This window comes from Nannospalax galili, unplaced genomic scaffold, assembly GCF_000622305.1.
Source record: "Nannospalax galili isolate Female #2095 unplaced genomic scaffold, S.galili_v1.0 scaffold596, whole genome shotgun sequence".
In the NCBI taxonomy this organism is placed as follows: domain Eukaryota; kingdom Metazoa; phylum Chordata; class Mammalia; order Rodentia; family Spalacidae; genus Nannospalax; species Nannospalax galili.
In genome coordinates, this window is record NW_008340140.1 from 5,560,644 (window position 1) to 5,585,836 (window position 25,193).

General features: G+C 48.2%; 1 protein-coding gene across 2 annotated transcripts in view; it reads right to left on the bottom strand.

Moving 5' to 3' along the window:
• Window positions 1-7,690, bottom strand: part of Ptpn1 (protein tyrosine phosphatase non-receptor type 1) — a 62,821-nt gene extending 55,131 nt beyond the window's left edge. The window contains exon 1 of one of the 2 annotated variants that reach the window (XM_008835161.3): window positions 7,291-7,690. In XM_008835161.3, the coding sequence (XP_008833383.1) occupies window positions 7,291-7,353 (63 nt within the window). In that variant the 5' untranslated portion in view covers window positions 7,354-7,690. The remainder of the gene's footprint in view (window positions 1-7,290) is intronic. The other variant, XM_029564554.1, reaches the window with a different exon arrangement.
• Between the last annotated feature and the right edge of the window lie 17,503 nt (window positions 7,691-25,193).

Genomic DNA, 25,193 nt, shown 5'->3' on the forward strand with positions numbered 1-25,193 from the left:
GAAAGAAAAACAAAATTATGGGAAAACTGTTCCTAATGGGGAACTGGAGAAGTACCTCCCTTCTCTGATCACTAACCAGTGCCCTTTAAGGGTGTAATTCTGGAAGCCTAGTTTTGCTGTGCTCATCCTCTCTGAATGCTGCCACTCACCCACAAAAGCCACAGACATGGCCCAGGCTTTTCCTTCATCTATAAAAGAAAAACAGGTCTCAGTAGAGAGGAGCCGGGGACATAAAGCCACTGGACCCAAAGTCCCTTCAACTGTGGCCAGGCCTTGCTAAGGAGTTTCCCAGCACTGTCCTGAATGGGGTGTGGAGAACACATGTGTTTCGTAGAGAAATTGGGACCAGTCACTTTGCTAACAAACTCCCAGTCTGTATCCCAGAGCCCTGGTCCTGAAGACCTAATTCCACCTACTGACTGTTGGTATCCAGGAAGCGTGGTCAATGACTTGGTGGCATCCTGCAAATGGTGGCTGCAAATCACTCACTCACCAGAGCACTGTTCTATCTGCAGTATAATTCATACCAAAGCCCAAGGCTCATCAGATGTGTGGCAACTTTGGCTATTCAGAGGGAGCATGAAATCCTCTGTGGATTGTTTCTTGTTTTCAGACATTTAAAATCTACAAGATGTCAACAAAAGGCTTGGGATAAGCCAGGCAAGGTGGTACATGTACATGTCTCCCCAGCAACTGGGAGACCAAAGTAAGAGAATTGTGAGTTCCTGGCTAGCCTGAGCTACATAGTGAAAACCTGTCTCAAAAATGGGGTGAGGGGTAGGGACGACACATGGTGGCACATGCCTTTAGTTCCAGTACTTGGGAAGCAGAGGCAGCAGACCTCTGTGAAACTGAGACGAGCCTGGTCTATATAGCAAGTTCTAGGCCAGCTGCAGCTACAGGACACCCTGTCTCTCTCTGAAAAAAAAAAAAAAAGAAGGTAAGGTATGGGGTTGGAGATGCAGCTCAGTTGGTAGAGTGCTCCCCTAGCATGAATGAAACCCTGCAGACCCCATAAACCCAGCATGGTTGGTATACACTTGTAATCCCAGCACTCAGTCGGTAGAGGCAGGAGGATAAAGGAGTTCAAGGTCATTCTTGGTACATAGCAAGTTCCAGGCCAGTCTAAGCTGCATAAGATCCTGTCTTTAAAAACTAAAAAAAAAATTAAAAAGAAAAAAATCTGCTGAGGATTGTATGGGGCAGTGCTGGCAGCAGCTATGACGATGCCACACAAAGCGGGTGACTGTCCGGTGCTGGAGACTTAGGTACTTTCTCCTCAAGCCCAGCAGATGGGCAAGCGTCATCTTATTCAAATGAAGCCGAGAGCAGATGCAGGTTTCTTTCTAAAATTACAACACGAAGAGCAGCTGTGCCTCACACATCCAGCTTTTGTAAATTCTCAAGAGTCAGTTCCTCTATCTTTTACAGGAAAACCACCCCAGTGCTAGTGTGGGGAGGTGCCTGTCTGTGGCAGGCTACTCACTTCCCACATGGCTCGCCCAAATGAGCCCAAAACCTTGAATGTCCCTGAGAAAAAGCTCAACCACACCTAGCTGCACAGACCTCACAAAATCAGGGATCTCTGCAGTTTTACAAGAATTACTTCAGGAACATGAAGAACTCCATCACTTGAGGTGGACTTTATGGTTCATTACTCCAGGATCATTTTTATAAAAGAAGGGAAGGGAGAGAGGGAGGGAACTAGGGAGTGAGGGATGGAGAAAAGAAGGAAGGGACCCATTTGGTGCTGCTAGTAGGACAGCTGAGGCTGTAACACATGGTACTAGGGTGGCTTAATCAAAGGCTGAAAACTACTTGCTTTTACTGGCTAGAGCTTAAAAAACATGAGACGTTGTAAGGGTGCTGCTTTATGGGAAATGAATCTTATTTCCCACAATTAAAAAATATTTTGTGAATCAACTACACACAAAGCCTCTCCAGAAGGCTTGTGAGAACACGTCAACAGCAGTCACTGAAGTAACTCAACAGTGCTCAGACGGGAAGTCGGAGCAACGCCCACTGCCTACTGAGCCTTTCACAGCGGCCAAGGCCTTGTCACACCTCAAACTTCTTTGAGGTTCTACAGGCAAGATCTGCAGCCTCACTGAATTGTCTCATTGAATCAGGGCTCAAAAGAGGTGTCTTCTACACCAGTGGCCTCTACTGTGGACATTGTGGGCATATCTACCTCACTAAGCATTCTCCCAGCACAAAGGGACATGGGAACCAGGACTCACACATGGGCAGTCAGATTAGCAAAGTGTGGACAACCAAGTCACCCTGATACAGGTAGGCACTGACTCTGTGCCAGGTTCAGGGGATAAGTCAGTGACGTTGGGACATGTCAGCGACAAGGGAGACAGACCAGGATATGAAGAGGCAACTCTAATGAGTGTGGGGCTTCTGAGAAGAGGAACATCAGGTTGTCCACATAAGGCCCAGGACCAAAAGCAGAACCCCATGAGAGAGGGTGTAAGTTGGGGCTGGAAGGTGTAAGCCAGGCAAGTGTGAGGGGCGCTGCAGGCATGAGGCCACTTGGGCAGATGGGGCAGGATATGGCAGGGGATGGTGGTGACCTAACTGCCACATCAAATCTGAACCATAACAAATGTTAGTATTAAAAGTCGTTACACAGAAACAACAGGCTCAGATGTGCTATTAAACAAGCACACTAGCGAGGAGCCAGAGTCCACGTGGCATGGAAGAGCAGAGTGGGATGTGGAGAGCCTGCTGAGGGGCCAGGTTAAGAAGCAGGCAGCGTGGGCTGGGAAGATGGCTCGGTGGGTAAAAAGTGCTTGCTGTGAATATATGAGGACATGAGTTCTGATCCCCAGAACTCACATAAAATCAGACACAGAAGCACCTGCCTGTAATCCCATGCTCCTCCAGTGACGCAGGAGAGGGAGACAGAATTCCTGTAAGCCAGGAGCAGCTATCCTGGCATAAGCAGCAGTGAACAAGAGACTTTGTTTCAAAGTAGAAGGCAAAGACCAACACCTGAGGTTGTCCTGGGGCCTCATGTGCATCTTGGCACACATGCATACACAGGTGTCATACACACACACAGAGCATACAAACAATACAATAAAATAAATATAAGAGATAACCAGCTTGTAATCTCTGCAGTGTGAACAGTAGGCAAGTGCAGGCTTATGGGCACTCTGACCACTGGGGTGGATGGTGAGGTAACCAATCAATGGAAGGTGGGGGAGGGACTCTCAGCTACTCCAAGGTCCCCAGCACTCCTGCCGACTCAAAACATACCCAGGGTACTCTGGGTGCCAGGTGAAGTGTCATCATCTGGGAAGCAGGAACTCAGGTAGGATTCCTGTGTCTGGAACACAGATAGCATGGAGAACATGCCCAACCTCCTCCCCAGTATTAGATGTTACTGAGAGCAAATGAACAGCCCTGCAGGGAAGAAGACCAAGCTGTGCAAAATACACACAGCACAGGCAGGCCTTAAAGTATCTGCATTTAAAGGCCCAACACAGAATAAACATTACCAAAAGGATTCTGACACCAGAAAAACCCAGAAAACAAACAATTTGAAGGTAAAAAGAAAGTAAGCATTGAACACAGTAGGTCAGGTCTGTAATGGGGGTGATGGCAGCAAGATTGACGCCAAACGGGGTCACAGAGCAAGACCAACTTGAAAACTCGGGCTAGGGATTAGCTCAGTGGTACAGTGCTTGCCTAGCATGCACAAGACCCTAGGTCTATCCCAGGACCAACAGAAGAAAAAGAGAAAAAGGGAGAAAAGGCAATTATCTCAGGAGGTCCTGATCTAAAAAGCCTCCACACTCATTCCAACCAAGAAATTTAGTATACTTCCCATTAATTACATTATTTAATACCAGAGCATGCAAGAGGTTTTGAGAAACTTTAAAAAAAAACGTGATCAAGCAGGCCAGGATCCACAGGATCCAAGCAGAGGCAGGCATCCAGAAGCTAAAAACCATTTGCTTGGGGCTGGAGAGATGGCTCAGTGGTTAAGAACACTGGTTGTTCTTGCAGAAGACCTGAGTTTGAATCCCAGCACCCACATGGCAGCTAACAACCATCCGTTAACTCCAGTCCCAGGGGATCCAACAGCCTCTTCTGTCCTCTGCAGACATTGCACGACATGGGTGCACTTACCTACATGCAGGCAATACACACATACACATAAAATAAAAATAATAAAAAAATTTTTTTAAGTTAAAAAAAAAAAAGTCATTTGCTTTCACCCGTTTTTCCACAACCCCAAAGGTGACCACCAGATACTATAGATATGCTGGGGACAGCAAATAAGACTGCCTTCCTCCTGGGACTCTCGGTTAATTTCCTACTAGCCCAAAGATTACAAAGGTCTTCACACCCCTGAGAAGTGGTGATCAGATGCCTAAATTTAGTTCATGAAAACCAGGACCCAGCACAAACATTTAGACCTCATGGGTCACTCAAGATGACTACAACTCCCCATTTTCTACATGTTTTCGTTTCTCTCTCTCTCTCTCTCTCTCTCTCTCTCTCTCTCTCTCTCTCTCTTTTAAGTAAAATGAGTCATGGTGTATAGATCTTTTGCCTCTGCACAAAATATAGCTTTTTTTCCCACCTTTGAAGCTAATGGTGTTTAAATAAACATTATTGGGAAGCTCAATATTCGTCTTGGAAGACACCATCAGCTGTCTATGCCAGGAAGGAATTTCAGAGCATTACAGGACTTTAACCTAGTCCAGCACCACATGGTATTTCAGAATGAACGTTAGTTGGATGAGCGGCCCATCTCCCAAAGCCCACCTCTGTGCCGGAGCAAAGTCTTGCCTTCATATCATGAGTTGCTGGGGCACTCTCCTTTATCTGAAGCAATTAAATCATTCACACTGAAAAGGAGACTGTGACAGAATCAAAGAACTGAGAGATGAGAAAAGTAACACAGCTGCTGGCACCGTCCTTCGGCACCCTCTGCTGCTACAGGAGGAGGGCAGCTTCCCTGGGGCCTTCCGTTCAGTCTTGCCTCACTGGGCTTGCCAAGGTGCTAAGTCAATCGTGTTTTTCATCTGGGCTCTGATCTGGGCTTCCTCAGTACTGCTTCCCCTTTGCAAACCAGGTGACTTTAAATCATCTAAATGACAGAGGACAACCTTTAAAGCCATTCTTTATACAAGCAAACCTGGCTTTCCACAGACCTGAATACTTGTCACCTGAATGTTCTGGCTGCTGCTTGCCTAGAAGGTACCTAAGCTGCCACCTTCCCAGCGCTCAGAAATCCATTTCACCCTCTGTTCTTTGCCTTTGTTTCAGAGTTTGTGCATCTTCCGGTTATAATTAGAAAAGAAGTTAGAGTAATGAGGAATGACAGCACTGCCTCGTTTACAACGGTTTGGGTAAACTGGTGTTCACCTTGGAAAACTAGCCACTTTAGGCTCACTCAAGGTCATGAAATTCTGCTGTGCTTTAAATGGCTCAGCTGTAAGATAAAGAGCCACTTTTAAAATTAAAAAAGAGAAGCATTCTGATATCCATTTTAGAAAATAAAAATACTTGCACCACTAGAGATGAGGGAAGCCTGAGGGATGACAATCCTTTAAAACAGAGAAACCACCTCTGGGAATGTAGCAAGTTGTGAGCCAGCTAGGGAAGCCCTCCTATCCTGACTACTTCTGGGGTTTAAGTGTGGTGGAGATATTTAAGAATAAAGAGGAAAATTAATTCAAAGGCAGCGCACTACATGCCAGTAGCATTCTGAATACAAGTTTTAACAAGGCTTAGATGTCAGGTCAGGCCACTCTGACCTAAAAGTCTAAGAAACCGAATACTACCATAACTTATTTATAATAGGAATTTGTTACCAAATCAGTCTGTATCAGAATAAAAGAGCACCCCTCAACTGCCTCCACTTGGCACCATCTATATCCTCAACAGCCCCCACATTTTAGAGCCACTGACAATTAGCTACCTTGGGCTCAACTCTATTCAGTTTGCTGCAGAAAATTCTGACTCACTGGTGGAATTCATCCAATTAATTCAGAGAAACTAGACCGGGAATACAAATGTTACCTATTGATCGCTTGTACTTACACAGATTACACTGGCTATAAATATCTGTCTAGGAGAGCTAACATACATTACAGCCCAAGTAAAAAGATTCTTGTCAAGCAATCTTGAAATCAAGGCCACCCAAAAAGGCTTTTGTCTGTCGAGTGCACCAAAGAGCAGCCTAAGGCTTTTTATTTTTCCAAGCAAAGCTCAAAATAGATTTCAATTTTCCAACTGATGGATCTAATCCGCCGCCTTTTGAACCTGTAAACTGAAGCAGAATAAGCGGCCTTCTCCCTTTAAGCAAGGAACAGAATCTATTTTGCACATGCTTATTTAAGATGCCGGTCGAGTGTGGTTTTGGTTAACCCTCACGGCCCACGCACTGACATTTAATCGGGAGTTCTTATTTTCTTTAGAGGACTTAGCTGCTTGTGAAAGACCTCTTCATGTTTTCAATTTGCTGTTTCTTAGAGAAACCCTGCTTTCCGAATGTTTTATGACCCACCAGGACCCCCCCCCCCATAAGTAGATGGTGTCTCAGAAGTCAACATCATCTCAGCGAAGAAAGATGTTATTGGAAGGGAAATATTTTGGCTCCTGGACCAATGGCCCCTGTTGTCCCCCTAGAAGGCTAGTCTGCTAACCTCATGGCTTGTTCAAAGGTCAAGCCTCCGTTAACAGCCCTGCTCTGGTCCCCCCTCTCTAAGGCAGCAGTCACCCTGCATCGCCTGTCTCTTTCTCTTCACCACACTAGTCACCAGATGCGATTATCTGTATCTGACTGCCTATGTGACTCCAAATCTCACCGGGGCCAGGATCTACCGACCGGTCCAACCCACACCATCTCCAATGCCTTGCCCAAAACTCTCTCCAGCTCACGTCCAACAAATGAATGAACAGAAAGGGAGGAAGGGGACTGTCATCCTGGGGCCTCGACGACGGCACACCGAGGAGAGAGGAAAGGAAATGTGCAGGGAGAGGCGAGCCTTTCTCCAGGGGAGACAAAGGAAGAGGGCCTGAGGTGGTCCGGTCCAGAAAAGGAAGTAGCGGGGGTGTTGATCGACCCCGGGGACAAAGGGTGGCAAGGCCGGGGCCGAGGGTCCTGGAGAGGGTACGGACCGCAGAGAGGTCACCCAGGCCGGGGCAGGAGAGGTGGGGGGGGGGTCGGAGGGGACTAGAGGCTCGAAAGGGAAAAGCCGGCTGCGCCGACGTGGGTCGCCGGCTCTACAGCAGGGCCTAAGCGGCCCGCCCGGGGCTCCGCACCTGGTAAATGGCCGCCCAGTTCCCGGCCTTGTCGATCTGCTCGAACTCCTTCTCCATCTCCATGGCTGGCCGGCCGGCTGCCGCGTCCCCTCCGCGGTCCGCCGCGCTAGGCCGCGTCGCTTAGCGCCCCGATGCCCGCCGTCTCCGCCAGCACCGCCGCCCCAGCCACCACTTCTGCATGTCAAGCCGGCAGCCGGAAGTACGCACCCCGCCTCGCCGGTGGCCCCACCCCAAACGAGAAGGCCAATCTGCGAGAGGGGATTCCACCCGGTACTTCCGCGGGGCGGGGAAGGGGCGGGGCCTAGAGGAAGCTGCTTCGGCCCAAAGACAGAGGGTAACGCCAGGCTCCGGGGCGCTCTGGGGGTCTGCGCTCCGGGATTCCGTGCTCCCGGAGTTCCGTGCTCCCGAGTTCCGGGGTTCCGCTCTCCAGGGTTACGCAACCCCGGAGTCCGCGCTCCCCAGTTCCGAGGTCCGCTCTCCGGGATTCCGCACTCTCTGGGGTTCCGCGATCCCCAGGTTCCGCACTCCCGCAGTTCCGCTCTTGGGCTTAGCGACCTCTCGAAGCCCAAGCGAACGTTCGGCCCGCCCACGGCCTGCGTATGCTTAGCCTGGCCTGCAAGATAGTTCAAGCCTCAACTCAGTCGGTTGAGTCCAGGGTGAGAGAGTGACCTTGAGATGAGGCTTGCCCCCACTTCCTGCCTCTGCCTCAATCTAGATATCCACCTTTTTTTCCTTTTTACTTCAGGGTCTTACATAGCTGGCCTCGAATTTGCTGTGACCCAAGGGTGACCTGAACTTCTGATCCTTTTGCCTCCACCTCCCAAGTGCTGGGATAGTAGTCATGCACCACACCTGTTTATGCATTGCTGGGGATGGAACTAGGGCTTGATGCATGCTAAGCAAGCACTCAACAGAGCAACATCTCCAGCTCCTTGTTTCTTTTAGACAGTGTCTCACTCCATAGCCCAATCCCGACTGGAATTCAGCATATAGCCCAAGCTGGCCTCCAACTTGAGATCTTCCTGCCTCAATCTCCCAGTGTCTCCCAAGTAGGACTGTCCATCCTACTTCATGAAACTTAGGAGAGGTTCATGATTCTCTAGGTCCTGGGAGAAGCCTATTACTCTAAAGGCATGTCTCTCTTAATCACAAGATTTCTGCTCAAGTGGAAGGAAAGGATAGATCTGGGCAAGTTTTCACTATTCCAGGAGTACCAAGGAAATTGTACTAGCACTGAATTCAGAAGTGCAAATTCTGTGTGTTCCAATCACCCAGGAAGAGTCCTGAATGATGTGGGTTCTTGGACCCACCTCCAAAGGACTCAGGCAGTGCCTGTTGGGAGTAAAGCCCCATAATCTTAACCCCAGCTGAGCCTGATATGTGGGGGTCCTTGAAGTGTACCTAAAGTGGTGGTGAGGCCTCTGGGAAGCCTGTCTGGAGCTTGAAGCTGTGACCACCCACCCTGGACTTGGCACATGATTGGAAGGACGACTGCTTGGGAATCAGTGCCCTGTGCCTAGCGCCTGGTATGGTAGGTTGGATTCAAGCGCACTCTTGGGGTGCTGTGGGAGACACTGTATCTGGCATTCAGTCCTCATTCACTTCCTCTACATAGCTACCCTCTCAAAGAGCCACTGTGATTCCTATCTTAAGGCTGACAAGAGTGAGGCACGGAGGCAAACCTCTAATCCAAAGCATTGTGGAGCTGGGCTAGCAGCTGCCCAACAGTCAGGAGACAGAGGCAGGAGGATCACCACAAGTTCAAGACTAGCTTGATCTATCTACATAGTGAGTTCCAGGCCATCCAGAGATGCAGAATGATGACCTTGTCTCAAAAACCCACAATCAAAAAACAGCCTTGCAAATGGGATTGCAAGTCAGGTTTCAGCCAAACCTCCAGATGCCTGCCTAGGAGGAAGCAAGGATGGTTCTGGGTCTAAGTACCCATGGTGCAGCCTTGAGCAAATATGTCTCACTTTTCTCCTTTGTGAAAAGGAGTTGGTAATAGATGAATGAATCCAGTGTCCATCCTGAGCCCAAATGGTACTCAGGCCTGCAGGGGTGTCACACAGTGAGAAGTCTGCCCTGTCCCCTCCCTTTTGGAGATGTAGCCCATGGCCTTCTGCATGTTAGGCAGTGGTTCTAACACTGAGCTACGTCTCCAGCCCCTCCTTTTACTTTTTGTTTCAACAGCCTCACTAAAGTGTCCAGGCTCTCCTTGAACTTTTGCTCTTCCCACCTTAGCCTCCTGAACATCTGGGATGATAGGCCTGTGCCACCAGACCTGGTCTCTCATCGTTCTTGAGACCTCCGAGTTGGAAATGGAAAGTATTGGCCTAGCAGAACTCCCTCTGATCCCTGAGAACCCTTCCCTGATTCTTACAGCTCTGACAGGCCTGTCTTTCCTTGGCTTGTGGCTGCATCCTTCTACACCTGCCCTGTCTTTACATGGTGTTCTGTGTGGTTCCTCCTGTCTGCTGCCCTCCCTGACTTGCTCTATAAGGACATCTTTCATTGTGTCCCAGACTGATGTGGCAGGTTAGATTGATCCAGATTTCCTCCTGAGGTTCCTAAGTCAGCAACAGGTACAAAGATCCTTTCCCAAATAAGGTCACATTTGTGATGTGTCTTTTTAGGGGTACCCAGTTGACCCACTCCAATTGGTGAGGAAAAAAACCCTGTTAGAAATATTACCCTGAAGGAGACCCTGTGTGTTCCCAATGAAGCCCTTCTGTCTGCCATGTTTATTCTATGGTTTGTCTCCTGGCAGTTCTGATCTATTAGGGAAGGACCTCAACTTTTTGTCTGTGTCCCAAGCACCCAACATTGGGTTGGGAGGAGGGACCTGTGTGACCTTGAGACTTGGCTTTCCCAAAGCCCTTCGGATGATGAGGGAGGGTGGCTGGGAATCTCTGAGTGATCACAGATTAGAAAATAAACAAGGTAGCCACAAGTCATGAAGGCTAAAGCCCTTTCTAGGCAATGGGGCCTGTGGAATGTTCTCTGGTCTCATAGACTCTGCTTATAGGAAAAAAAAAAACCTTACAAAACAGACCATTCGACTTTTCATCATCCCTGGAATTGTAAGTGGGTCTTCTGGGAGACAGCACAGCTTAGAGCTTAGGACCAATCTTCATCTGGGAGGCCCCTGCTCCTCTCCTAATAAACAGACCCTCCTCCCTCACATTCACACTCACCCACCCACCCCTTTACCATGTGACCTATCACTACGTGTTTGTTTGATGTGTTTATCCTCTCCTGGCTGCTAACTACAAACTTCATGAGCTAAGTGGACTGAGTTGCTTTAATCCGATTGCCATCCTTCCTTGAAGTGCGAGTCACTCTCCAAAGAACACTCACAGTGCTTGGAAGGGTCTAGATGTCAGGATGACAGGGCTTCTTTGCATTACATAGACTCAGAGTTTCTTGGGATGATCCAGCTCAACCACCCAGTGTTGAGAGCCCACAGGCAGGAAGGGTGTGGCCCTGGCCTCTGAGCCACAGACCTGCTCTTCCTAACAGTTTTGGGCTCCTGGACCAATCGGCTGATAGGTCTCTCAGATGGAGTCACCAGTGGGCAAAGCCAATGTGCTGAGAACTAGAGGCTTTAGCCTGCAGCCACGCAGGGCTTCAGATAAGCTCCAAGGTTCTTTTAAGCCCTTTAAACTGTCCCCCTTTCTCAGAGGAAAAAAATATCGCTGTCGAGAATGAGTAAAGAGGTGCAGTCAGCGGGCATCCCGGCACCAGAGCTGGCCTGGACAAGAGAGAGCACTGTGGCATGAGACACGTTTCCTGGCCCTGAGTCTGCCTCTCACAGCAGCATCCACGCTGGGGCTAAATTGCTTAACCTCTTGGTGTTGGCCTAGATAATTTCCTATAAGAAAACCTAACTGAAAGTGACTTTTGCAAAATGGGAAATTTATTGGGTCATGAAAATGAGATGTCCAAAGGCTGCTTGCTTCAGGCACAGTGTGATCCAGGGGCTCAAGCAATGTCATTATGACTCTGTGTTCCCCAAGTCGACTTTCTCTGCTTTGTGCTGGCTTCAATCCTGGGTGTCTTCCCCTGAAGACAACCAGGATGACCCATTAGCCCTGTCTCCCAGCACATGTGCTGCCATAAAGTCTTGTAAGTTCCATAAAAGGACATGTCCTCACTAATCCAGTTTCTCAGGGTCCAGGGAAGGACTTAGCAAACAAAGACACTAAGGTTTACAGAGGTCAGTTACTTAGCCAAGGCCATGTGACTAGTGAGGAGCAAAGCAAGATTTGAATACAGCACCTGAGCTCAGTATCTGTGTCTTCCTCAAGGATGCTGTATGATCTCCTCAGGACCTTCCATGAGCTCTAAAAATAGCATAAGTACATCAAAGACAATGCCAATCACAGCAACATTTATGACTTTAAAAACCAAGCATGGTGGCACATGCCTGTAAGCCCAGCAGTAGGAGGTGGAGACAGGAGATCTAGAAATTTAAGGTCATCCTTGGTTATATATCAAGGCTACATTACACCCTGTTTCAAAAAAAATTACTTAGCACTGTGAAAGACTATACTATTATGATTCCTTTCTGAACTACAGCACAGAGGGATTAAGCAACTTGCCCATAGTGACACAGGACTTGAATTTAGTTAAGCTCAACATGCTTTAGGGTTCCGAAGTTCTGTTAAGGTATGTGAGTTCTGCAGCCATTCAGGAAGGGAAGCAGCCCCCCACCTGAAGCTCTTCGACACATCCTCACTGGGCTCTTCCTCAGCCTTACGAAGACTCCCCCACCTCTCCACCCCCGGAAGACATTTCAGACTTGATTCCAAGCCATTAAAAATAGTCAAATATAATCCCAAACTGGCTGTCTCGTAAGAAGAGACAGGAGGAGGAGGAGGCTTTTAGGGGAACTGGGGGCATCACATGTATGCTGGGAAAGGCTGCTGAGCAGCGTGGGGGGGGCGGTGAGGAGGGAAGTAGAACCCAGAGATGGAAATGAGGCCTGGTCCTGTGCGTCTGGGAGGGTTTCTAGAGGTCAAGGCACTTCCCTACACTCTGGTCTACAGGGCAGGGACAGTGTTACACACACAGTGGTTCTGGGTGCGGATTCTGAAATCTGGCAGACTTGGGCAAGCATGTTCTTGGGCAAGGACCTCACTCTCTTGAACCCTCAGTTTTCTGTCTTATGTAAGGCAGAGATGCACTAGTTAAATGGGCCAGCCTGTGGAGTGCTCTGCACAGTCTAGTTAGCAAGGATTAGTACATTGAGTCTTGTGATTACAAGTGTGTAGGTGGCAGAGTAGAAAAAACAGGCTATGGTCTAGGTCCAGATGTGTTTCCAAGGCAGGTTGTAACTTGATATTTTGCATCTCTGGGGTTTCATCCTACTTCTGGCAGGAGCTTGATGGGTGTGTGCACAGCCTGTGCCTTTGCACAGGGCCCTGACCCTCCCTTGGTCATGTGTGCTTTCATTATCTTGAAATTTTAACTAATTTTTTAGTTCTTGTTTTTTCTTTGCGGTGCTAGGGAATTGAACCCAGGGCCTCATGCATATTAGGCAAGTCTCTACCACTGAGCTACATTCCCAGGCCTCTTCAGACAGTCCTGGCTGTTCATTTTGCATTGAGTACCCCAAATTCCATAGCTGGTCTTGGAGGGGAGGTCTAAATGTTCATGTTCTTGAAAGGGGTTGTATTAGTGACTTTTCTTGTCTCTGTGACAAAAAGGCCTGATAAGCAACCTCAGCAAGGAGAGGTTTATTATGGAGCATGGTTTTAAGGGATGCAATATAGTCTGTCATGGCAAGGGAGACGTGGCACAGCAGCTTGGTCCCGGGTGGTGGGAGCTTGTATTCTTGGCTTCTTGCATCTTAGTAGATCAGGAAGTAGAGACAGGACCTGAAACAGAGCTGGGTTGTAACCCTCAAGGCCCACCCCTAGCAACCCATTGTCTATCAGCTAGGCCCTTCTTCCCAAAGTTTCACAGCCTCCCAAAACAGTGTCACCAACTGGGAACCCAGTGTCTCAACACACAAGGCTCTGGGGGACATGGAGAGATGGCTCAGCGATTAAGAGCACTGACTGCTCTTGCAGAGGACCCAGGTTCAATTCCCAGCACCCACATGGCGCCTACAAACTGTCCTTAACTCCAGTTCCAGGGGAATCCGAAGCCCTCTTCTGACCTCCATGTGCATTCACATACATGCATGTACTCACATACATGCAGGCAATATACTCATACACATAAAAATAATAAGTAAAATATTTTAAAAATAAAATAAGACATCAGTGGCCTTTTAAAAAATAAAAATAAAAATAAAATAAAATCCCAACACCCTCAAAGCAGTTTCTGCCTTTGAAAATAGAAATAGTCTTGCCCTGTTATTCTGAAAGAAACCAAGGATGTCCAAAAACAGTGATGGTATACAGGTGGGTCCCTGTGTTTACATTTCATTTATTTATTATGTGTGTGCTGATGTGCTGCGGTGCACCTGTGGAGGTCAGAGGACAACTTGCAGGAGTTGGTTCTCTCCTTCCACCATGTGAATTCCAGGGATAAAATTCAGGTCATCAGGTTTGGCAGCAAGCACCTTTAACCCACTGAATCATCTCATTGTCGCAGTAACAGGAATTATTAATAGAACAGCTACGTGCATTGGGTAGAAACTGCAGGCCAACTGCTCCTAAGTAAGCATCTTTGTAGACCCATGCAGTGACCTGGTGGAAATTGAGGCCTGCAGTGGCCACGTGATGTGTCCTCTGTTGCACAGTAATATGGAGATAGTATGTGTAAGATGGGCTGATCTGCAGCAGGACTGGGCCCTTGTTTGGTAAAATAATCCATTTCTAGGCTTAAACAGCTGCAAGTGCTCCTGAAATCCTTGGGAGAGATGTCTTTTATCATCAACTTTGATTGAACTTTTAATTTATTTTATTTTAGTATGTGTGTAAGTATGCATGTGGTATGTGTGTGTGTGTGTGTGCGTGTGTGTTGCAGGTGTGTGCACATGTGCATGGAGACCAGAAGACAGTTACTATTGTCATTATTGCTTGGGTGCTGTTTATCTTGTTCTTGTTGTTTGGTTTTGTTTGTTTTGGTCTTTTTTGAGACAGGGTCTCCCTGTAGCCACAGCTGGCCTGGAACTCGCTATGAAGACCAGGCTGGCCTCGATCTCACAGAGATCCACCTACCTCTGCCTCTCCAGTGCTGGGATTAAAGGCGTGCAACACCCGGCTTATTTATTTGTATTTTATGTGTATGAGTGTTTTGCCTGCATGTATTTAAGTGCACCCATGTCTTGCAAATGCCAACTGAGGCCAGAAGAGGGCACCAGATTCCCTGGAACTGTGACAGTTGTCACAATCATTTGTAACTCCAATTCCAAGGATCCGACACCCTCTTCTGACCCTGGGGGCACCAGGCATAAATATGGTACATATACATACATGCAGGTAAACACCCATACACATAAAAAATAAATTTTGCTTAAGCCTCTGCTCTTGGGGACCTGAGCCACAGCAACTGGATCTGCTTTATTCTCTCAAGCCAGCCACATCGGGTGGGGACTATGAGGAAAAGGGCTAGGTGTACTTACAGGTCTAGTGGTGCCAGGAACAGGAGCACCACCCTGGTCAGGCAATAAAGAGATGGGTGACAAGGGCAGTGGGGCCCTCAGGAGCCATGGTGCATGGTGGCTGCCAAGCAACCATAAGAAAAGTCCAGCCTTTCTCCAGCATCCTATCAGAAGCTGGAGAGGGGAGTGGCCCTTTTCCAGGGCTCCTGGCATCAGGGCCTGGGTGTGTTAGGCAATGCTGGCTTGGGGGTTGGAGGCACCGTCAGCTTAGGGCTTTCAGGGATGGTTTTCTCTCTTGTAAAAGAGATTTGGGAGGACCACTTCACTAGCTGGGATGGGAGGGCAGGGAGAGGGAGCACCTGCAGACTTCACCACACCAGACTGCCAAGATGGAAACCACCAGCTCTGTACTGTCTGCAGCACAAGGTCGGCTCCTCTTTTCTTTTTTTTTTTTCCCTTTTTCTTTTTTGGTCTTTTTGAGACAGGGTCTCCCACTAACCCCAGCTGACCTGGAACTCATTATATAGACCAGGCTGGCCTTGAACTCACAGAGATCTGCCTGCCTCTGCCTCCGAGTGCTGGGATTAAGGTGTGCGCCACCCACCCAGCTTCTTTTTTCCTTTTCCTTCCTTCCTTCTTTTTTTTTCTTTCTTTCTTTTTTTTTTTTTTTTGCAGGGGGGTGACTCTCATGTAGTTCAGACTAGCCTCAAACTGGATATGTAGCTGAGGATGGTCTTGAATTTCTGATCCTCCTGCCTCAACTACCCAGCTGTCCCAATTTCTCAGTAATAGACTTGTTTTCCAGCTGTGTCCAAAGATGGCTATAGGACCACATTGCTTGGTTGATAATACTGAACCCCTGAAGTCTGAAAACTTGGTAGCATCAGTGTCTGACAGAGACAGGCATGCACCGCCACACCTGGTTTATGTGGTCCTGGGAATCAACCCAGGGCTTTGGGCATGCTAGGCAAGTACTCTACCAACCGTGCCACATCCCAGCACCCCCACCCCACCCTGACTTCTGTCTTCTGTCTCTACCTTCCTCTTGCCCTGGGACTAAGAGCCAGTGGTGCTGTCATGTTCACGTGTCATCTCTCCCCAACCCCCTTTGCTCTGGAAGTCAAGATCTGTCATTTGGAAAGGACCTGCCTCAACGTGCCCCCTCTGCCCTTCTCAGTCAGAGTCTCCCTCGTTGCTCCTGACTTCTCATTTCAATAGAGAGATCTGGGTGTGGCCACCCAAAAGCAGAACTCCTAGACTTCATGGGAACCTCTGTTCTGGGTGGGTTCTCCTCTCTGAGGTGACAGTCTCTGTTCCAGTTCCTGAGCCCCCTGGGTACAGATCTCAGAGTATTCCTAGCAATTGATTCAGGGCCTCAGGCAGGGCCTGGGTGAGAGGAGGTGCTTCCTGAGTGCTTGCTGAGTGAATACATGAAATGACTCATCTAAACCCAGTTTTATGAGCTCCCTGAACACAGTCAGTCTCCCTCCCACCACCCTTCTGTGTTACTCAGGACAAGACAGTTCTTGCAGTGAATGAGCTAGGAGGAAGGGAGGCCAACCTGGTTCCCAGTTTCCAGATCCCACATCCTTTACCTTTCCAATTCCCCTTCCCCTGCCCTCTCGGAGCCAGGATGTCTCAGGAAAAGGAAGACGGTAAGAAAGGGGTGTGCTCAGCAGTCCCAGAGGACCCACCAGGCTTCCAGGCAGGGTGTTGTCCATTTTCATATTTTTTTTCATACCACTGTGAGATGACAATGACTTTGAGGAGTGCTTGGGGGAGCAGTGTGATGTGCTTTGGGGTCCTGCTGTTGCCGACAGTCCCCACCCCACTCATGGTTTGGTGAGCATATTTTGATGCAGGGTCTCACTCTGCAGCCTTGAGTGGCTCAAATTTGAGGCCATCCTCCTGCCTCAGATTCCCAGATGCAGAGGACAGGTATGTGTGCGCACGTGCAGCTTGTCCACCATTTGGTTGGTCATCTGTCTCCTTTACCTGTCTCTGTGGCCCCTGCTGGACCCTGTTATCTTTCTCTTTGGCCATGTGACTATTCTTCTCTGGGTCTCTCTCTATCTCTGTCAGACACTGATGCTACCAAGTTTTCAGACTTCAGGGGGTCAGTCTTATCAGCCAAGCCATGTAGTCCTTTAGCCATCTTTGGACACAGCTGGAAAACAAGACCCCTTTTCCCACAGGCATTCCTGAGAAATTGGGACAGTTGTCCCTAATCTCTGCTTATCACTTGTCTGTCCTTGCTCTGAACTGGGGTGCTGACCTGCTCCCAGGAATGCTTCTCAGGAATGGTTTTGGGGCTGGCAATGTGGCTCAGTTGGCACAGTTCTTACCTAACGCACAGGAAATCCTGAGTTCAATCTAAACCAAGCATGATAGTACTTGCCTGTGACCCTGGCACTCAGGAATCAGGAAGATCAGAAATTCAAGGTCATTCTCAGCTACTTATTGAGTTCAAGGCCACCCTGAGCTACGAGTCCCTGTCTTTTAATAATAGCAATAATAAAGGAATATTTTCAGTTACACTGCATTGACAGCAGCTTGTGCAACCTGGCACTCACCTTCCCCACAGGACAAGCAGTGCAGAGCCAGTTGGGTACTGACCCTGCCACTAACCCGCCACACCCCCTTCACCCTCAGTCATCTTCCTGAAGCTAGGTGACTGGGTGCTTGCTCAGGCCCCTGAGTGGACTGGACCCTTCCACCCCAACAGACCCCTGCTAGGAGAGTGGGGCTCAGCCTTGAGGAGTACCCCCACAGTGCTGGTGACATAGGAGAGGGATCCAGGATAGTCTCTCAGTATCCCCAGAGGGACTGAGTCCCACTTGAAAAATGACAGGCCACTCATGATACCCCTCCTGCCTCAGTTCCCCAGGACTTCCTCTCAGACACGGCACTGGTATCCAATTCTTGCTGCCGAGCTGTCTTCTGAGGAGACAGAAGACTGTGGCTTTGCTTTTGTCTAATTTGAAGTCTTCAAACAGAAGTGTCTTCTTTTTTTAATATTTTATTTATTATTTTTATTTTATGTGTATGAGTATATTGCCTGCATATATGTGGTGCACCTGTGTTACACAATGCCCACAGAGTCAGAAGTGGATCCCCTGGAACTGGAGTTATGAATGGTTATTGACGGCCACGTAGGTGCTGAGAACCAAACCTGGGTCCTCTGCAAAGGCAGTCAGTACTTTTAACCACTGAACCATCTCTCCAGCCTGGAAGTGTCTTCTTTTGAACTCTGAGCCCAAATACTCCTGAAAGTAACTGCTCACTCCAACCTCTAGTCCTAGAGCTAACAGAGGTTTGGGGCTCCTATCCCAGACCCACCATTATGCCTGCTTTGTGCCAGTAGAATGACTTTAGGGGTGCCTGGAGTGCCCCAGCCTAAATGTAAAGGTCACAGGGGTCAGCCACCTCCCTGCAGGGCCCAGGGTGAAGTCATTTAATAGAATAGCAGCCTCCTCCTCTCCTGAGGCCCAGAGAAGTGAGGACAGCCAGCCCCAGAGCCCCACCCCCCAGCTTCGCCAGTCCCAGAGGACAGTTGGGATGGAGGAGGACAGCCGGCGGGATACATATGAACTCAGAATCAAGTCTAAGACTCAAGTTCTTTTCAAGGAATTTTAAAAATGATGTCTGTGTGCTAGTGCCTTTATTTTCTCCCTTGACACAGGGGTCTCGTCCCATAGCTGAGGCGGGCCCTGACTTCCTATGCAGTCGAGGCTGGCCTTAAGCTCGAAATCCTTCTGCCTCAGCTTCCTGAGTGTGAGTGTAGGTGTGCATGCATTGTGTTCATCGTCAAGAATATGTTTCTTTTTCTTTTGTGTGTGTAAGTAATACATATGTGTGTGAGTGTTTGAATGCATGTGTGAGCATACATATGTGTGTGTGTATGACTGCATGCATCTGTGTACATGTCTATATGTGTGTATGAGTGTGATGTAAGTGTATGCATGTGTGTGCTTGAGTGTATGATGTGTGTGAATGTATGCATGTGTGAGTGTATATATGTATATATGCTGTGCATCTATGATGTGCATGCATGCTCATGTGTGAATGTATGTGTGAATGCATGCACATGTGTGCATGTATATGTGTTGTAAGTGTATACAAGTGCATAAGTGTTTGTATGTGAGTGTATGTGTGTGAGCATGCATGCGCATGTTTATATGTATGTGAGTGTATGTATGTGTATGTGTGTTCACGTGTGAGTGTGTATGTATGTTGTGTATGTACTGTTGCTGTGTGAGTGTAGACAGCACACTCATGGAGGTCAGAGGACAACCAAGGGTGTCTCTCCTCGCCATCCCACCTTGTCTGAGACCTTGTTTGCCACCATGTGCACAGGTTAGTTGGTCCAGAAGCTTCTGGAGACCATCCTGTCCAGGTCCTCCCACCCCACCCTGGCAGGCTGAGATTGCAGACACTGGCACATTGCATCTGGCTCATATAGGCCCTGACTTCCTGGCTTATACGTGGGTTCTGGGAATCTGAAGTCTGGTCATCAGACTTGCACAGGGCAGATGTTTTTTACACACCGAGCCATCATCTCCCCAGCCCCAGAAATTCTTAAAGAACACACAAAAAAATCATTCATAGGTAAAAATAGAAGAGTACCATGCATCAATGAGTATGCAGTGAGGAATTTCCACAAACTGAGCATGCTTAGGTAGCTGGCACCCAGATCAGCATACAGACCTCAACAGTCCCCCAGAAAGCTGAGCTGTGTCTGCTCCCTCTAGTCATGGTCCCTCACCAAATCAGCTACCTTCCTCCCACCTAACGGTGAATCGAGTTTGCGAGTCCAGCAGTGTGCCCCTCCCAGGTCCCACCTTCTTTTGCTTGGCACTGGACCTGCAGTTCACCTGCACCACTCTGTGCCATTGTTGGCCACTTGATGAGGCTGACATTTTAACAGCAGCTGTCAAAATGGATCAGTGAATAAAGGTGCTTGTTATGCAAGCCTGACAATTTGAATTTAATCCCTGGAACCCATGTAAAGGCAGAAGGAGAGAAAAGACTCCACAAAGTTGTCTTCTGACCTCCACAGGCATGATTCATGTATTTATTATTATTATTATTATTATTATTATTGTGTGTGTGTGTGTGTGTGTGTGTGTGTGTGTGTGTGTCCATGAAAGCCAGAAGAGGGAATCTGACCTCTGGAGCTGGAGTCACAGGAAATTTTGAGCACTCCTAATGTGGGTGCTGGGAATGGAACTCGAGTCCTCTGGAAGAGGAGGTACTCTTAACCATTGCTGGTGTAACTCCAGTTCCAGGGGATCCAACAGCCTCTTCTGTCTTCTGAGAGCATTGCACGACATGGGTGCACTTACCTACATGCAGGCATAACACTCACACACATAAAATAATAAAATATTTTTTGAAAAAGAAAAAATATTTTACTTAATATCTTTATTTTATGTGTATGAGTGTATTGCCTGTGTGAGTGCACCCTGTCCTACAATGCCGTAGGTGGTCAGATGAGGGCTTCGGATTCCCCTGGAACTGGAGTTAAGGATGCCGCCAGGTGGGTGCTGGGAATCGAACCTGGGTCCTCTGCAAGAGCAGTCAGTGCTCTTAACCGCTGAGCTATCTCTCCAGCCCCCCAAAACAATTTTTTTAACCTGAGGAGACTAGAGTTTGAAGAATGGAAATGAGATCAGCTTGGTGGGTTGTGGAATCCGAGGGAGGTAGATGGAAGCTCATTCCTTCAAGAATACCTGTCTCGGGGAACATTCTGGAATTCCTGGACTCAGGTCTGTGATCAGGGTAAATATTGGGTCTTTCCTCTTGTGATCAGTGAGGACTCTGCAAGTCCAAAGTTCCAACATCTACGAAGGGCTGTACAAGAGCTGGCTGCTTCCGCTTCCTGCCTCTGCCACCCAGACTCCCATTGCCAGATTTTTACTTCTACCCAGAGGGGAAGACGGGATTTCAGCAGAGACTATTGAGTAGCAATTACTATAAAATAAAATTATCTCATAGGTACACCTCAATGAGTCGAAACACATCACTGAATCGGTCAGATGGGCGTCATCTTGGCTCAAGGTCTCCTCCACCCTGTGAAGTTAATATATGATGTTCATTTGACAGAGGAGGTAGCCGAAGCTTAGAGGGAGAAGCGACTCCTGCAGGGAGACGGGAGCTCGGCAACCCCGACAACACTGGGCTACTTTTTGTCCCTTTGCCTAATTCTCATCTCCTAATGGGTCTCATGGTCCTCAGGGTGATGGGGGTACCCCATGAGGCTGCCCAACTGCACTTGATGAGATTCATGTGACATGGCTGGACTCAGCAAACAGGTTTCATGAAACGGAGATGAACTTTGTCATTGTCCCCACCCCACCCCCACCCCTGCCAGAGGAAGGAGAAGGTATCCAGGGGTGGAGTGGGGGGAGGGGAAGGTAAGATGCAGATCCTCTTGGTCTTAGAGGTGGCCACCTCCCCTTCCTTCTCTCCTGCACATGTTCACCACACCCTCTGGAGAAGAGTCCATTCCAACTTGATTCAGACTGGCCTTGACCTTGGTTCTATTCCGACAGAACATAGTGGTGATGATGTAGGTCCATCTGAGCCCTTCATCAGCTGCAGTCCTGAGTGTCCATGGAGGGGCCATTGGCCACTGCATCAGGAGGGTACCAAGAGTTCACCAAGCTCCTCCAACCCAGGTCATGATGACACGCACTCCAACCACCATCTGCTTAAGTCCTGTGCAGGTGTCCCCAAGTCCGATTCCCTTGTTGGAGTCCAGGTGATGCATAGAACTGGGGGTGGTACCAATAATTATTTTTCTTTTCAGAGGTAGGATCTCTCTATGTTACCAAGCTGGTCTTGAACTCTTGGACCCAATGAATCCTCCTTCTCAGCCTTCTGACTGCTGGGATCACAGGCTTCTGACTCCGCACCCATTGCTAACTTGTTTTCAAGGCCATATGTTCGGGCTGGGTTTGCCATGCAGAAACTCAGCCAGAACAATCTATTGATATAGTTAAGATACTTCTACACTAATATTAACTTTTATTTCTTTTTAAAATCTTTGTGTGTTTTTGTCTTCGTGTGTGAACACAGACGGGTGTGCACCAGTGTATGTTGTGTGGAGGTCAGGGGACACCTTGGGTGTCAGTCCTCGCATTCCACTTTGTTTGAGACAGGGTCTCAGCCTGCTGCATACTCCAGGCTAGCTGGCCTAAGAGCTTCAAGGGACTGTCCTGCCTCTACCACCCAGAATCTCACCATAGGAGGAACTTTAGGATTACAGGCATGCACTATGGAGTCTAGATTTACATGGGTTCTGAACTCAGGTCCTCACATTTACTCAGTAAGCACTTTACCCACTGAGACATCTCCTCAGCCCTTGACTTTTAATTTGAAATAATACAAAAGCGTTATGAAAAATGAGAGGAAAAGAACTCATTATCGCTCCAGTGACAGGCGTTTAACCATAACTACCATTAGTCTTGAGGTGACTCGTCCAACAGTTTTTCCTACATCGGCATTTATCTACCCACTTATACTTTTATTTATTGGGTTAGTTATTTCTGAGTTGCTCAGGCTAGTCTGGAACTCAGGAGCTTCCTGCCTCAGCCTCAGCACCAGGATGACAGACAAATGTGCCACACCTAGTCTCTGGAAGCTTCCAACACAGCAGTTTCTGTACTTCTTTCCCCTGACTATCAGGCATCCTGATTGTTCTCCAAGGCTTGGAGTTCTGCAATCAGCAGACTGCGCCCTCACCAACCCTTCCAGTCACCTGCAGCAAGACATCATGGACATGCTTCCTGGACTTGCCTGTGGCCTCTGGCCTGGAATCTATGACTCGGGTGCATGACCAGTGAGGCTGTGCTGGTGCAACTCCCTTAAGGAGCTGAAACGGGAAAGCATCCCACCTTATCCAGACAGGCCCAATGTAATCATAAGGGTCCTTTTAAAAGCCAGGTGAAGGGAGTGGCTCAGTGGTTAAGAGCACTGGCTGCTCTCCCAGAGGATCCAGGCTCTATTCCCAGCACCCACATGACAGTCAACAACCATCTGTAACTTCAGTTCCAGGGGATCCGACGTCCTTTTCTGACCTCCAAGGTCATTGCGTGACTCATGAGTGCACTTAACATACATGCAGGCAAAACACTCATACACATAAAATGAACATCAATTTATTAATTAGTTAATTAAAAGTCAGGTGTGAAGGTCAAGGTCAGAGCGAGTAAGATGAGAAGGAAGCAGGGAGCTGGACTTGGCTTTGAAGGTGAGGACAGTCACGAGTGTGCGAACACAGGCAGCTATGACTGGAAGGGGCTGAGGACGAAGGCAGCTCTGCTGACCCTCTTTGGACTTGCCACACCCAAACTGTAAGGCTGTGATGGGACTTTAAGCCACTGTGTCTGTTCCGATAGCAATGGGCAGCTCATACTGTCCATCATCTTGCTGGCCGGCTGGGTACCACCTCCATTATAGAGGGTGAGTAACCAGCAAGCTGGTGCTCAGAGGCATGAGGGGATGCCTAGGGCCACATGCTGGCCTGCCATCCAAGGTCCTGGGAAACACCGCAGGGACTCCTGAAAACACAGACACTTGTCCTGCCTGGCCTGGAAACACACAGACATGGTCCCTGCCTGTCTTTGAGGCTCACTTTCTTTCATCGTTTTTCCTGGTATTAACATTGGGACTTCTGTGGAAGTCCCCACGGTCGCAAGACAAAAAATGCAGTGTTGAAATCCCAGGGTCACTGACTTCTTGGTCATTTCTTGCTGTTACTGCCACCAAGGGGTGTCTGTTTCCAGACAGGAAATCCAGCATGGGGGTGGGGAGGAGGTGGCTGGGAGGGTCACAGGGCCTTTTGACAATCTGCCTGAATTCTAGCTGTTAGGCTCACCTGTTTTTGTCATGTGGGACATGTTCTAGAGAATTCTGGAAGCTTTAGACCAAGTTAGGATTAAATGCAGCCACCAGAGAGGAGCCCAAGAGCTGAAGCAAGCAAGATTCCTCCACCTGGGCTGGGTTGTCCATGAGCTGAGCATATGAAGGTCTGTTTGAGGCCCAGCGTTCCACAGAGGGTTTTGGCCTTGACCCACTTGAAGCAATCTTTGCCTGTTGCACTGAAAACATTGCGTGCACTCCCATGTCTAGCACGGTGCCACCAGCTGCGTTCCCCTCAGCAGCTCCTTGGTGGGTGTGGCTGTATTTGAGGATCTAGGGCTCTCCAGTCCTCAATTTCTTTTATTAAGGCAGAATTTACCTATAGTAAAATTTTCCCTATTTAGTATATAGTTTTGTGAGTTTTGACGAATGTGCCAGACATGTGGCCCCACAGTCATCATATAGAACCCTGGAAAGTCCCTGCAGAGACTTTAGAGTCAGCCCTCGTGCCCACCCCTGCTCTCAGTGACCACTTGTTTTTGTTTCTCTGCTCTTGCTTTTTCCGTGTCATATAACAGACTCATGGAGCATGTGACTTTTGAGTCTGGTTTCTCCAGTGCCTAATGCTGCTTTTGAGATTCATCCGTGTTATTGAATGTATGCCTTCTTTTTTAAGTAGTATTCCACTGTGTGAACATTCTATCATGCCTCAGTGGACATGCATTTATATTATTTATATTATTTCCAATTTTCCTTTGAACAATCATATGTGTGATTTTATGGGAATAGAAGTTTGACTTTATTTGGGTGTTTGTAGAAATAGGACCATTGCACTGGGTGTGGTGGCACATGCCTTTAATCCCAGCACTCGGAAGCAGAGGCAGGTAGATCTCTGTGAGTTCAAGGCCAGCCTGGTCTACATAGTGAGTTCCAGGACAGCTGGGGCTACAAGGAGACCTTGTCTCAAAAAGACCAAAAAAAAAAAAAAAAAAAAAAAAAAAAAAGAAAAGAAAAGAAATAGGACCATTGGGTTGTATAATAATTGTATGTTTAACTCCATTAAAAAGAAAAAAAGAGCTGTGTGTGGCACAGAGGCAGAGGCAGGAGGATTGCAAATATGAAGCCAGCCTATCTCAAAAAAACCAACATCAGCCGGGCGTGGTGGCACACGCCTGTAGTCCCAGCACTTAAGAGGCAGAGGCAGACAGATCTCTGTGAGTTCAAGGCCAGCCTGATCTACAGAGTGAGTTTCAGGCCAGTGGGGCTACAGGGAGACCCTGTTTCAAAAAGACCAAAAACAAAACCCAACATCAATAGCCACCTGCCTCACTGACTTCTGGAAGAAGTGCTGTCCCCTGTTGCTCTGGTAAAATGTCCTGACAAAACTACTTAAAGGGGAAAGGGTTTACTGGGCTCATAACTCCAGGTTACAGACCATTACTTCTGGGAAGTCAAGGTCACATCCTGACCTCAGTCAAGA